Source organism: Crocuta crocuta, unplaced genomic scaffold, assembly GCF_008692635.1.
Source record: "Crocuta crocuta isolate KB4526 unplaced genomic scaffold, BGI_CrCroc_1.0 scaffold278, whole genome shotgun sequence".
Lineage (NCBI taxonomy): Eukaryota > Metazoa > Chordata > Mammalia > Carnivora > Hyaenidae > Crocuta > Crocuta crocuta.
Genome location: NW_027532173.1, coordinates 1,407,727 through 1,422,294, shown reverse-complemented (window position 1 = coordinate 1,422,294; position 14,568 = coordinate 1,407,727). Strand labels below are relative to the sequence as shown.

At 41.4% G+C, this 14,568-nt stretch overlaps 1 protein-coding gene across 3 annotated transcripts in view; it reads left to right on the top strand.

The window, feature by feature from the left end:
- Positions 1 to 14,568, top strand: part of ATM (ATM serine/threonine kinase) — a 124,243-nt gene that overhangs the window by 72,253 nt on the left and 37,422 nt on the right. For 2 of the 3 annotated variants that reach the window (XM_077777445.1, XM_077777447.1), the window contains exons 35-39: positions 2,362 to 2,503; positions 3,812 to 3,988; positions 6,084 to 6,261; positions 9,293 to 9,509; positions 11,784 to 11,939. In XM_077777445.1, the coding sequence (XP_077633571.1) occupies positions 2,362 to 2,503; positions 3,812 to 3,988; positions 6,084 to 6,261; positions 9,293 to 9,509; positions 11,784 to 11,939 (870 nt within the window). The remainder of the gene's footprint in view (positions 1 to 2,361; positions 2,504 to 3,811; positions 3,989 to 6,083; positions 6,262 to 9,292; positions 9,510 to 11,783; positions 11,940 to 14,568) is intronic. The other variant, XM_077777446.1, reaches the window with a different exon arrangement.

Genomic DNA, 14,568 nt, shown 5'->3' with positions numbered 1-14,568 from the left:
CATTTCTTTCTCAACATTTTATTTAAAAAATTATCAAACCTACAGAAAAGTTGAAAGAATTTTACAGCAAATACCCATATACTCACCACCTAGATTCTATACGTACTGTTTCACTGCTGTCTCTCCTTCATCACCTCAAGCCATCCTTCTATCCACTTATTAATCCATCTCAGTTAAACTGTGTTTCAGAGTGTACAAGGCACAGTCATTGGAGGTGTTTCCACAGAAAATTGGCAGGCAGCATTCACTACATGGTAATTTTGCAATTGGCTCTTCTGAGAAGGGTGGGCAAAGATATTAGTGTGACTTAAGCTGTAAAGCCATAAGGAACCCCTTTGTGTAAGACGAAACAAATCATTACGTTTGAGGGGCCTCGGGTCTACCAAGGGGATGTTGACCAGAGGATTCCCACCACAGCTGCTCCTGGAAGGCTGTGTGAGCAGCTGTCACCCTGCTGATCACCGATTGCTGATGGGTGTGAGCGGGAATGAGGTGCAGGTGATAAGGGATGAAACATTCCAGACAGGGAGATAATTCCAGAGTGGGGATGAGCGTGGTGTGTCTGAGCAGCAGAAAGAAGCCTGGTGTGGAAGACGATGGTATAGATGAAATTAGAAAGGTAGGACTAATTCTGAATAAGAAATATTGATTATATTTGAAACATACATGAAAGCCATGGAGTTTTGAGCAGAGTAGTGTCAAGATGCAGCCTACGCTTTCACTCTGGTTTTTATGTGGCAAACGGCTTGGGAGGGGAAACAGGAGGCCCAGTTACGGAGCAGCTGGGGTGGTCAGAGGGGGAACGATGGTGACTCCGGTTAGGGTGATGGGGTCAGAGGGCAGCTGGAACGTCACTGGAGCCAAGGTGTGTTTTTAACAGAGAGCTGGCAGGACTCAGTTGCCAATCAGTCAGCTGTGGAGGAGCGAGGGAGAGGGGATGAAAGGTGAATCCAGATGCTCCCACGTCTTAAGTTGAGAAACTCCTGAGAGGAATTAAGCCTTTATTTCATACCTCCTCATCCGTTTATGGGGTCAGGCTTTTTGACATTTTTGTCCACTTGTATTTTCAGCCTTCTTGTATTGCAGCCCTCCTTTTCCTAATATGTTGCAAAGCAAAAGGACCTTCAGGGTTTGGTTACAGGTTTCAGGTGCCTTACCTCCTAATCCTCAACTAGGTTCCGGTCAGAATACGTGTGTACTTACCGTTTGTTTAAAATTGTTGCAGACTTGGGGCGCCTGGGTGGCTCAGGCGGTTGAGCATCCAACTTCCGCTCAGGCCATGATCTCGCAGTTCATGGGTTCAAGCCCAGCTCCGGGCTCTGTGCTGACAGCTAGCTCAGAGCCTGGAGCTGCTTCAGATTTTGTGTCTCCCTCTCTCTCTGCTCCTCCCCTCCCCACCCCCCCCCTTTCTCTCTGTCTCTCTCTCAAAAATAAACATTAAAAAAATAAATGAAATAAAACTGTTCCAGACAATAATTTTATTAGTCGAGGGAAAGGCTGTACTTTGTTACCTGAATTATTTATATCTCTTAAAAAAAAAAAAACAACATCAAAGTATTGTTTTCTCAGGTGATTTTCTGTTCTGTGGTTCTCATTACCCATTTGTTAGTGTTATTTACAAGTATTTCTTTTTCTGAGTACTTTTAGCTTAGAGTAGTCATAATATAAACTTTATTATATTCAGTGAAGGGAATTGCTGCAGTGATTAACATCTCAGGTATACTGAAGAAATATGAAAAATTCTTTGATAATTTTGGATAGAATTTTATAGGTGTAAAATTTCCTCATGTTAAAACTGCCTAACACAGTTGACCTTTACGTAAAGTTTACAGTTGAACAACACAGATTTGAACTGTGTCGATTCACTTCTACGTGGATTTTTTTTTGATAAACACAGCACAGTACTGTACATGTATTTTATCTTCCTTAGGATTTTTTTTTTTACTTTTTTTTAATTTATTTTTTTAAAGTTTATTGTCAAGTTAGTTTACATATAACANTCAAAGATTTACTTAAAAACATAGTTTTTTCTGTAGCTTACTTTTTTTTGTAGAAACACAGTATATAACACATAGAACATATAAAATATCTGTTAATTGACTGTTTATCTTATCAGCAAGGCTTCTGGTCAGTAGCAGGTTGTTAGTGGTTAAGTGTTGGGAGGGGGTCAAGAGTTTTATGCAGATATTTGACTATGGGGGAATCAGCACTCCTAACTCCTGCATTATTTAAGGGTTACCTGTAATGTAAATTTATTTTAAACTTTTTATTAGAAGTTGCTTCACGTCCATAGTCGATATAGTTTATCGGCATTTGTATCAACTATACTTTATAGGCATTTGAATTATATATGTTTTTCAGTGTCAAAGTGCGATCAGCTGCTGTTACCTGTCTGAAAAGTATTTTAGCCACAAAGACTGGACATACTTTCTGGGAGATTTATAAGAGGACGACTGATCCCATGCTGGTCTATCTACAGCCTTTTAGAACCTCGAGAAAAAAGGTCTGTCAAATAATGAATGTTTATTCAATGTTTATTGAATGCCCACTGTGTCTAAAACAGTTGTATTTGCTGTGGGATATGACCGTCAAGTTTCTTAAGTAATATTATACTAACATTTAATCTTTCTTGTAAGTAATTCCAACTGTACTTCTTGAATCCAGGGGATTTCTGTTTTTAATTACAGCAGTGTGGAATAGTTGAGAGATAGAAAGCTCAACTTTTGATTGACATGGAGGATCAGAGGAGTTTTCAGTGATAGCCCTTATTTCTTAGAAGTAGAAAACCCTTATGTTGACCCCTCGAAAGTCATTGGTGTTGGGAGTGATGTGTGGGTATTATGCAACAAGCAAGAGCTTATTCCCAGTGGAAGTTAAAATAGCACCATCCCCTCGTGAAATAGAAGATGGCCTGTAGATTTCTCCTTTTCCCATGATATTACCATTGCAAGACTCTACTGGAAGTAAATATTTAAGAACTCTTCCCTCTCTGTTAGTCTAAGCTTTCCTCTTTAGTATTTTCTTTTCATAAAGCCAACTGGGAAATAGAATTTTCACCAAATTGATTTCAGGACATATATCCATTATTGTAATAGTCTTTTTAATAGATCATCAATATAATTTTGGTCTCTGTGAAATTACTAGTAATATAAAGTGTTAATAAAACCAGTTATCTAAGGCATAAAACACTGTAGTTTTAACACTTTGAAATCTGATTTGATCTTGACGTCAGTTCTGTGTGGTTGACTTGGACTGGTTCTGTTTACAAGATGGGTGAGGCAGAGAGTCTGTGATTCATGTAATACACTCTGGTGAGCTAAGAGTCGAACTCAAGCATCCTGCTGTGTAGTCCAGTAACTTTTTGGCATACCGCTCTGCCTTTTATGTAAACATAAGTGTATTTTAATTTTAAAAGGTACCCATTGCCTCCAGATTTAGTTGTAACTGTATTTAGTTTGGTTTGGAAACAGATTTGGTTTGTTTTATCTTTTTTAATTTTTTTCACGTTTTATTTATTTTTGAGAGAAAGGTAGACACAGTGTGAGTAGGGGAGGGTCAGAGAGAGAGGGAGACACAGAATCCAAAGCAGGCTCCAGGCTCTGAGCTAGCGGTCAGCACAGAACCTGACGCGGGGCTCGAACCCACAAACTGTGAGATCATGACTTGAGCCAAAGTTGGCCACCCAACCGACTGAGCCACCCAGGTGCCCCTGGACACAGATTTGTTTATGCCTAGATATTTGTTCTGCTTAGGAAAGATGAAGTGTATTTCTCATTACCTAGCTTACATGTGTTGACTGTTTTCTTTCTAGTTTTTAGAGGTACCCACACTGGACAAAGAAAGTCCTTTCGAAGGCCTGGATGATACGAGCCTGTGGAGTCCTCAAAGTGGAAATCATGACATTTGGATAAAGAGGCTGACTTGTGCTTTTCTGGATAGCGGAGGCACAAAGAGTGAAATTCTTCAGTTATTAAAGCCAATGTGTGAAGTAAGATTAAGATTAATTATTCTGACTTAATTTCTCCCTTCCTACCTTTGCTGATTTTATTTGAGCCTTCTCTTAATACCTTCCTTTTCTGGTCACGTCCCATGCGGCTTCTGTTTACACGGTTCTGGTCTGCAGATCTGTGGTCCTCACGTCATTTTCAGAGAGCAGCGCTCACGCTTGGCCATTGGGAACCCATCGCTGGGGCGTGTTTAAGTACGCAGCTATCACTTTGTGCGATCAGTTTCAGCTATGGGCCAGCTACATCCTGGATGAGCTCTAAAGGGTGCCACTAATGATAGTTAAAATACTGATGGTTGTAAATTATTTATATGAACCAAAAATCTGCTGTTTTTTATTAGTTTATTTTTTTTTAAGGTGCTTGTGATTCCCTTTCCCTGGTGTGTACTTTCTTGAGTGAGAAAAGAGCTAGGGTAGCAGTTAACATTGCTCTTTTATTTTTGAAGGTACAGTACAGTTTATTTCATTAGGGACTAAAGGTACATACCCAATTAAACACAAAGTTTATGTGCTTTTATCAAATGTGCCAGCAAAATAGTACAAGATGATGATGCCCTAAGACATCAAAAGCTGCACAGTTCAATAGTAGTGTGAAAATAGATATTCTATCTGACTGGCTCAAACATCTACCAGTTCACACTGATAGAGAAATGAGTATTTTGGTAAAGTGCCCTTATTGAAACCAGTTTAAAAAGCAGTCCTGGGGCACCTGGGTGGCTCAGTCAGTTAAGCGTCCGACTTCAGCTCAGGTCATGATCTCACGGTTCATGAGTTCACGCCCTGCATCAAGCTCTGTGCTGACAGCTCAGAGCTTGGAGCCCGCTTTGGATTCTGTATCTCCCTCTCTCTGCTCCTCCCCTGCTCACACTCTCTCTCTCTCTCTCAAAAATAAATAAACATAAAAAAAGAAGTCCTTCCTTCTCCAGAAAAACTGTGGGCAGTGAATAAACTTTCACGCCCTCTGCATTTCTGCATAGCACTTGTGCTGAGTCAGCATGGTGATACTCTGAACTTCCACACATCGCATTTCCCATTAGTGAACATACCTGAGCTTTTTTTTTATAAAGTCCTGACTTTGGGCCACAAGATAAAAGGTTCCACATATATATAAAGACAACACCCCAGTTCCAAATACCTTAAATTCTTTACTTCTCAAGCTGCCATTTGACTTGTCTTTAGTTTAAAAAGAATAAATAAAGTGTGTGTTTGGCAGTCTATCATTTGTTTTGTGTGTGTAGTATGTGATGAGTAAGGAAGAGTGTACCCTGACAGAAATAAGGTTCTGTGCTGTTTCAGTGTACCATAGGTGTTAAAGTACTTGTCTACACTTTGGAGCAGATCACAATTAAGTACCCACATCATATACCCAGAAATTGGAGTTTATTAAAATAATAAACATTTTAGCATGACTATGGTAGGTTTTCACTGAGTGTAGAAAATACACAAAAATCAGCTCTTCAGCTTTTTTCTTTAACTTTGATCCCCATTTTCATTTATAACAAATTAGAAAGCTGCTTTTTTTTAAAGAATTTTTTTAATGTTGATGTATTTTTAACAGAGGGAGAGGTTGGGGTGGGGCTCAGAGAGACAGAGAGACAGACAGAATCCGAAGCAGGCTCCAGGCTCTCTGAGCTGTCAGCACAGGGCTTGATGCAGGGCTGAAACTCACAAACTGTGAGACCATGGCCTGAGCCAAAGTTGGATGCTTAACCGACTGAGCCCCCCAGGCACCCCAGAAGCTACTTGTTATTAGTAACACTTTTCAGCGGTGAAGTTTTATTCGCAGTAGTGACCTAATAACTTCACTTGTAAGCAGCATCCTATTGCATTGTACTCAGGTGGCCTAGGTTGGAAATGAACAATTGTCACATCATTAACACGTATGTTTGACACAGATACTCTAGATTAGTTTGATTTGTTTAGGCGCTGCTTGATATATGTGTTTTGGTTGTGTTTTAGAGGTACGTTGAGTTCATGACAGATTCATCTATCATTTTTTTAAGCCAATAATGGAATGAAAATTTTAAGTATGTTATTTTCACTCAGACTCTTGGCTTGATGTGTTTGTATATTGTAGGTGAAAACTGACTTTTGTCAGACTGTGCTCCCATACTTGATTCATGATATTTTACTCCAAGATACAAATGAATCATGGAGAAATCTGCTGTCTACACGCATTCAGGGATTTTTCACTAACTGTTTCAGACACTCCTCACAAACGAGTCGATCCACGACCCCTGCAAATTTGGATTCAGGTATTCTGTTAAATTTGTAGCCTTTATACTGTTAGCTTCTCAGTTCTAGAGAAAGGTGGATTTGTTTGAATCTCTTCAGGATGCTTTATTGGTTTAATTCCATAGCATGTAAATATCTATTTCCTCATCTGTAGAATGGAGATGAAAGTTGTAGCCAGTTTTCAATGAGATAATACATATAAGGCATCTAGGATAGTCCATGTTGCAGAGTACTCCCTCAGGGAATTTTGGCTCCTAATAGTGGAGCAACTAAGTGAGCATTCCGTGTGTGTCAGGCACGGGGCTTGGCACGGACACCAGCCACGCAGAGAAGACACCCTACATTCTAGCAGTGGGAGAAGCAGACAAATAGCTGCAAGCATATGCTACGGGTCCCATGTTGGAGAGACGATGAAATGTTCATGGTAAAGCTCTGGCCCCAGCTCATTTTTTTTAAAAAAGCCCTTTTATTACAAAATATTTATTGTGGAAAATAGAAATTAGCAGAAATTAAAAAATTAAGTTGCCCATAATTCTGTGATCAAGGATAACAACAGTTAACATGCAGTACTTATCCTTGGAGTTTTTGTAAACAAAAATTAGATTATACTTTATTTACTCACATAACCTTTCTTTTTGTGCTTGATAATATTTACCTTGGTGAGAGCTTATAGCAGGAGAAGTCCCACTGGGAACAGGAACACTGTGATGTGAGGGTGTGTAATACATCTCTGTGTGCGTGGTTCAGGGACACTGCTGTGTGGGTGTGTAATACACCTATATGTGTGCGTGGTTCAGGGACACTGTGCGGTGTGGGTGTGTAATACATCTATATTTTTGTGTGGTTCAGGGACTCTGTGGTGTGGTTGTGTAATACATCTGTATGTGCATGTGGTTCAGGGACACTGCGGTGTGGGTGTGTAATACATCTGTATGTGCGTGTGGTTCAGGGACACTGCGGTGTGGGTGTGTAATACATCTGTATGTGCGTGTGGTTCAGGGACACTGTGCGGTGTGGGTGTGTAATACATCTGTATGTGCGTGTGGTTCAGGGACACTGCGGTGTGGGTGTGTAATACATCTTTATGTGCGTGTGGTTCAGGGACACTGTGCGGTGTGGGTGTGTAATACATCTATATGTGCGTTTGGTTCAGGGACACTGTGCGGTGTGGGTGTGTAATACATCTTTATGTGCGTGTGGTTCAGGGACACTGTGGTGGGTGTGTAATACATCTGTGTGTGTGTGGTTCAGGGACACTGTGTGGTGTGGGTGTGTAATACATCTGTATGTGTGTGTGGTTCAGGGACACTGTGCTGTGTGGGTGTGTAATCTATATGTGTGGGAACACTGCTGTGTGGGTGTGTAATACATCTATGTGTGCGTGGTTCAGGATCACTGCTGTGTGGGTGTGTAAAACATCTATGTGTGTGTGGTTCAGGAACACTGTGCTGTGTGGGTGTGTAATACATCTATATTGCATGGTTCAGGAACACTGTATTTGTGAGTTTATAATGTATATGTGCAGAGTTGAGTGCTTGTTGGTCAGTTTTTCAAACTTAAGATTAAATAAAGTAAAAAAATCACAAATCTATAATGTTAACTTATTGTCCATAATATGTATCATTAATGTATTTTATGCGCAAGCACAAAACCAGGTGCAAATTCACTTGGTGTACTTGAGACCAGTGCCGTTCTAAGAAAGGATGGATTTACATGCTGTTTTACTGCAGCTGACTTGCTCTCCCAGTTGTGAGGTGGTTCCGGTCACTTTGGCAGAGGCTGTGACTTATCCCAGTTGTTTGTATATTGATAAAACTTTCGACACGGCTGTGATGTGACGTAGTTCTGCATTGACAGCACTTACACACCTACCATGTGAAATAATCTAATTATAAACCTAGACCCAAGGAAGCTCGCCTTGGGGTCCAAGGAGATAACTTGTCATGTGAATGATTCAAAATACGGTTACATGAATTTTCTTCAGATTATTGGAATGAAATTCATGAAATAATTCTCATAGAGTCTTTGCAAACTAACCTATTATCTCCTGTCCTTAATTTGGGCAATGTGGTGTGATTCAGTTACCGGAAAGCATTTAAGCTTTAAATATTAAAATAATCCAGAGTCCCGTTAAAAACGATTTTATTACCCACTGTAAAGTAGTCATTGCCTGTGGTGACCTGGCAGTTCATTCTCATGAACATTGTTTTCATGTTTATCCTGTATATATACATAACTGTGCGATTACCATTCATCAGTAGAAATCTGCCCATTTTATTTCATCTTTGTGTGAAGTGTCAATATCTGTGACCATAAATGAAAGTTTAAATTTCACATGTAAAGTTCTGTTGTTTACATGGAAAGTAAATACATATTTGCATCAGATCTGCTGTCTGTCTGTAAGTCTCCCTGCCCTCACTTGATGGTGTCCTGTGCACCTTGGACTCACTTCTCCGGAGCAAACTTGCCATCTTCCTCCCGTCCCCTCCCCACGGCCTCTCTGACCGTGCACCTGGTCAGTGAACCCACTTGCTCAAGCTGGAGGCCTGTCTTACGTTCACCCGGCTGCCGGGTCCTGCCGGGTCTGAGTCCCGTGAGCCCCTCTGCGGGTCTCTGCCCCCAGCGTCCTCCCTGCCACACAACTGAAATTCTTGCAGTGAGCTCTGGTCGTAGCCACCACAGCTGGTGTGACTCTTGCCTGGACGCTGTCTGCTCCTCTCCGGTCGGATACCGCTTTTCCTGTGTGCCTTTCCTTCTTCAGATGAGGTTCCATCCTGTGTGCCGACCCGTCAGGCCCTCCTCTCACCCAAGGGAGGCTCTTGGGCAGGCCAGTCACTTCGTGCTCACAGAAACACTCTGTCTTATTCGGAGTTGTATCCCGAGCGCCCAGTACATAAAAGATCCTCAGTAAGTACTTACTGAGTTGGTGAATTAGCCCCCTTCAGAAATAAAATACAAATTGTAATTAAATTCTCAGTCTTAGTAAGAAGCATAGTAGTTTCTTGCAAAAGAGTAAGAAACGCCATTAAGTTCTGGTCATTTCATACTTAGAACCAGTCTTGTGCCAGGTTACTGCCCACCAGAAGCTTAGATGTGGAGGGAGACAGACACACGCACAGAAGGAAGGACGCGCTTCAGCAAGTCTGCCCGGGACTGAGGAGAGCTGTCTTTCTCTGTCAGACTCAGAGCACTCTTTCCGGGGCTGTGTGGACAAAAGATCTCAGAGGACCATGCTGGCCGTCGTGGACTACATGCGGAGACAGAGGAGGTAACGGAGCGCATGTGGCCTCTGGAGTTCGGGGACTTGGAAGGGGAGCTTGTTACTGTGGCTGCATTTCCACATTATCTGAGGTGACGCTGCTCGCAAGGTGCTGTGTTTAATTTGTGTGATGCTTATATCCTCTTGAAATCATCCGTATGCAGGTGGTGGCACTTTGGTTAAACCAATGCCAGGAACTTCCTAAGATAAAAGTTTCTTTGTATAAATCGTGGTCCTCAAAACGTGTGGTTCTGTGTAGTAAGGCTGTGCTACGGGAGTGTTTGTTTTTCTGGATTGTGAGAACGGGGTGGACAGGGTAGGGTCTTGTTCCTGCTACCCCTCACGAGGTTTTCACCACTGAGTGCAGGAACTGCTAGAGTGAGTGGTCTGATTGATCTCTGCTGTGCCGGCATTGAGACTTCAGAAGAAATAATGTAGCAGGCCCGCAGCCTGGACAGCAGGAAGGGGTGTCTGATGGTGGCAGCAGTGATTGATGCGGGGTGGGAAGGAGACGTAGGGGAGGAATGAAGAATCCCTTAATGCCTTTACAGCTGTAGCTGTAACTAGAAGCATTTTGTTTCTTGGTGCTTGTTTCACTTCTGAATCATTCAGTGCAGATTCGTCATCCAGGTAGAATGGTATTGACATTGCCAGTCCTTGGAGAAGATAACTATTGTTCACATTCAGTTTTCATTCTGAATAGGCCTTACCAGAGATTCCTTAAGAGAATATGAACCAAGGATGTAAGGACCTCAGTTTATGTCCAGTTCTGGTGCTTTGTGATCTCTGAACTTAAGTTCCTCAGCTGTAGGTTTTTTTGTTTTTTGGTGGTTTTTTTTGTTTTTTACTTTAGAGAGAGCACATGCAAGTGAGGTAGGGTTGAGGGAGATAGAGCGGGAGAGAGAAAATCCCAAGCAGGCTGTGCACTGAGTGTGGAGCCTGACTTGGGGCTTGATCCCACAACTCTGGGATCATGACCTGAGCTGAAATCAAGAGTCAGACGCTCAACCAATCGAGTCACCCAGGCACCCTTCAGTAGCTACAGTTAAGTGTCAGCTCTGTGATAGGCACTGTATTTATCAGCCTGATACATGTTATTTAATCATTGCAACTTCTGTGGAAGATGGATATCATTCCCAGGTTTTACAAATGAGAAAATTAAGCCTCCAAAATCAAAATTGCTGAAGGTGATATATCTTGTGGGGGGGGGGGGGTCCAACTGAACTTGAACCAGGCTGTATGCTGGTCTAAAACCAGTGCTTTTACTCACCTTGTCGCATTTCATTTATAGTGCTGGTTTTAAAAGGGGCGCCTGGGTGGTTCAGTCGGTTAAGTGTCCGACTTCAGTTCAGGTCATGATCTCATGGTTTGTGGGCTCGAGCCCTGTGACAGATTCTGTGCTGACAGCTCAGAGCCTGGAGCCTGTCTTTGGATTCTGTGTCTCCCTCTCTCTCTGACCCTCCCCTGCTCCTGCTGTCTCTATCTTTCTCTCAAAAATAAATAAAACACTTAAAAAAATTTTTTAAAGAGATAGATGATCCCTTCCGATTGTGACCCACTGTTACCCCAGAAGGTTTTTTTTTTTTTAAATAACTTAGGCAAAAAAAAGAGAGAGAGAGAAAATAGACTGCAATAGGAAAAACATGTACTTGTGTCTTGAAGAAACAGTATTTTCATTAACTTGGTTACTTTTTTTTAATGTTTTATTTATTTCTGAGAGAGAGAGAGAGGCAGTGTGAGCAGGGGAGGGTCAGAGATAGAGGGAGACGCAGAATCTGAAACAGGCTCCAGGCTCTGAGCTGGCTGTTAGCACAGAGCCCGACGCGGGGCTCGAACCCACGGACCATGAGATCATGACCTGAGCCGAAGTCGGAAGCTTACCCAACTGAATCACCCAAGCACCTCAAATTGGTCACTTTTTAAAAAGGATTTCTGTAGGTGTTATTGGATATTCTTTGCAGCCTACCCTTAGCCTAGAATCCATAGACCTCAATGGACCCTCAGTGGAGGGTGAGTGTGAACCCCAAATTTGTATGAGCTGATGATCTATAGCTTTTATCAGATTCTGTATGGGGTTTGTGATCCAAGAAGGGTCAGGTAGGGCTCTTCAGCCGTGGTGTATTAGCCTGTTTACAGCTGTGTGTTGGGGACATGCAGGTTTTGGTTATTTGAATGTACTTTTCTTTTTAACACTTGCTACTATTGTGCTGTCTATCAGCATACTTTTCTTTTGATATTGAAGTTAAACAAATGGACATGACTTTGTGTTGAATTTTTCTTTAGGCCTTCCTTAGGAACTGTTTTTGATGATGCTTTCTGGCTGGAGTTGAATTATCTGGAGGTTGCTAAGGTGGCTCAGTCTTGTGCTGCACACTTTACAGCATTGCTCTACGCAGAAATTTACGCAGATAAGAAAAGCATGGATGACCAGGAGAAAAGGTAATGGAAGTTAGACATTTAGTTTTTGAAATCAGTGTTGACATCATTTCAGTAAAGGCATGTATTTTTATTTTTGCTCCCATTCCCCCATTTAAAAGACATTTTAGATAGACATTTTCTATCTATTTAAGTGAAATGATAATATTTTAAAAGATTTAAGTAATTATGCTCTGAAAATAGAGGTGCTTATTCCTTGAGAATTATAGAAATTCTAGATAGCAAACTCCTAATTCGTCTCTTCATTCCTTATAGTAGGTAGCATTGGGAATTTAATAGAGTGATCAGTAAAAAGTTTTCCAATTCCCTGATTTCAGTGAAATTACTGTAACCATTAATCCCCCAGCTTGATGAAGATCCATTTTCCTCGTTTATTATAACGTAGTGTAACTGATTTCTTCCTGTGACTAAATCTCTTTCATTACTTTGCTATCTGCCTGTATTTGTACTAATTTAATTAACTTATCCTCTGAGTTAGAACTCTCTTAGGAGTTGAATAGGTGTTGTCCTAGATCTTAGTAAAAAACAAGAAAGCAAGGTTAAAGAATAGAGAATGCACACTGTTAGCATCTCAGCTGCACTCCTCAGATGTTATTCATTTCAAGTAGCTTAGTGTTTATTTTTCTTCTTAGCCTCATTTTCTCTAACATAGAATCACTCATTTTACAGAATTGCAATGGCAAAGATATAACATATTGCTAAATTTCTCATGCTTGCTACTTACAATTTCTACTTTAAATTGTCCTTTGCTACTTAGTTTCTACTTTGGATTGTCCTTAAGCTAGAGACAGTGTAGTTTTTAGACTGTGGAAAACTAGGAGTCAGAATTCAGGTCCTAGTCCAAACGTAAATAAATGAGTTACTTGAACTGATTTCTTAACTTTCTGATTTGGTATTTAATTTCTACTTTTCAACTAAAAACAGAAATCTATAACATGTAGATACTATGTATAATAATGTAATTGATTTGTTCATTATCACTATAGACTGTATGACGACAGTTCTGTTCATTAAGTATGTCACGAGTAAGAAATTGATTGTTGCTTATTCTCAGAGACTTAACATTTGAGTTAGTATCTGCATACTGGGCAGTAGTAATTATGATTTAAATGTGTTTCAGTATCTTGGTTTCATTGTGTAGTATTTCTTACTAATCAGGAGTGAATACACTCTCTCTGAGTATAATGTTTATTTTTGAGAGGGAGAGAGAGAGAGAGAGCATGAGTGGAGGAGGGGCTGAGAGAGAGAGGGGGACACAGAATCTGAAGCAGGCTCCAGGCTCCGAGCTGTCAGCACAGAGCCCAACACTGGGCTTGAACTTATGAACTGTGAGATCGTAACCTGGGCCAAAGTTGGACGTTTAACCAGCTGAGCCATCCAAGCACCCATCTATGAGTATAAATAAAATCACCTTAATGTGTAGATAGGTGACTTTATAGAATTTGGCAAACTTTTGCAGACTTGTTTTACTAACAAGAGGCCCTGAATTTTGACTTGGTTAACTTGAGGAAAAAATAAGTCTTGCAGTTTGCTTTAAGAGTCTGGTTTTAATTTTTTTCCCCAAGTACCTGATGGGAAAGGAAGGGCAGACAGAGGGATGAGCTTGAAGGAGGGTAGGGAATGCCGGTTTTCTTCAGTGACTCAGTTAAGTACCCTAAAGTTTAATTCGTCAACTTGCTCCTGAGAATATATGAAATTTCCAAGTTAGTGTCCATAATTTTTCAGAAAGAAGTGCAAAACTCCCTCAAACAGATTTAGACCAGAGGGGTTCATCCACGACCTCAGTTACGTTGGTGTCCCTGGTACATGAGGCAGCGACTGCTGGTGGCTCTGGTTTCCTGGATGAATTACAGCCGTAGACGGACAGAGTCACAACCTCTAGTACTGCCTCCCCTGCTTTCCAAATTTCTTCTCTGAAGACTTTTCTGCATGCCCTGCCAGTGAGAAGAATAGATGTAATAGCTGCATATAAAGGTTGCGTGTTGTCGCTACCATTCTCTCAGGCAGCCGTCTCCTCTGTCCCATCCCTCCGTGTTCCCTCTGGGAGGTGAATGTCAGCTCGTGTTCTGTGTTCATTCTTTCGGATGCCGTTTTTATCCTAGGAGTGTGAATGCATAAATGTAGTTTAGTTTTCCTCATTTTTGAGCTTCCTGACAAATTAAATGTGTACTTTTCTACAGCTGGTTTTCTCGTTCGATATATTTGTAAAATTTATCGATGCCGTGTGTTGCTGTGGTCAGTACTTTGGCACTGCCACTCCGTGTCCCAGCGGGAGGGTGTCCCGCGATTCGTTCGCTCCTTCCAGCTCAGGATCTGTGTCGAAGGGGAAAATCCCTGGTTTTTAAGGGATGTAAGAAGCTCAGCCTTCTAAAGATAGAGCCAGAGCGGGGCGCCTGGGTGGCTTAGTCGGTTAAGCGTCCGACTTTCGCTTAGGTCATGATCTCGCGGTTCGTGGGTTCGAGCCCCGCGTCGGGCTCTGTGCTGACTGCCAGCTTGGAGCCTGGAGCCTGTTTCAGTCTGTGACTCCCTCTCTCTCTGACCCTCCCCTGCTCACGCTGTCTCTCTCTCTCTCTCCTAGAAATAAATAAAACATTAAAAAATTTATAAAAAAAAAATAAAGATAGAGCCAGAT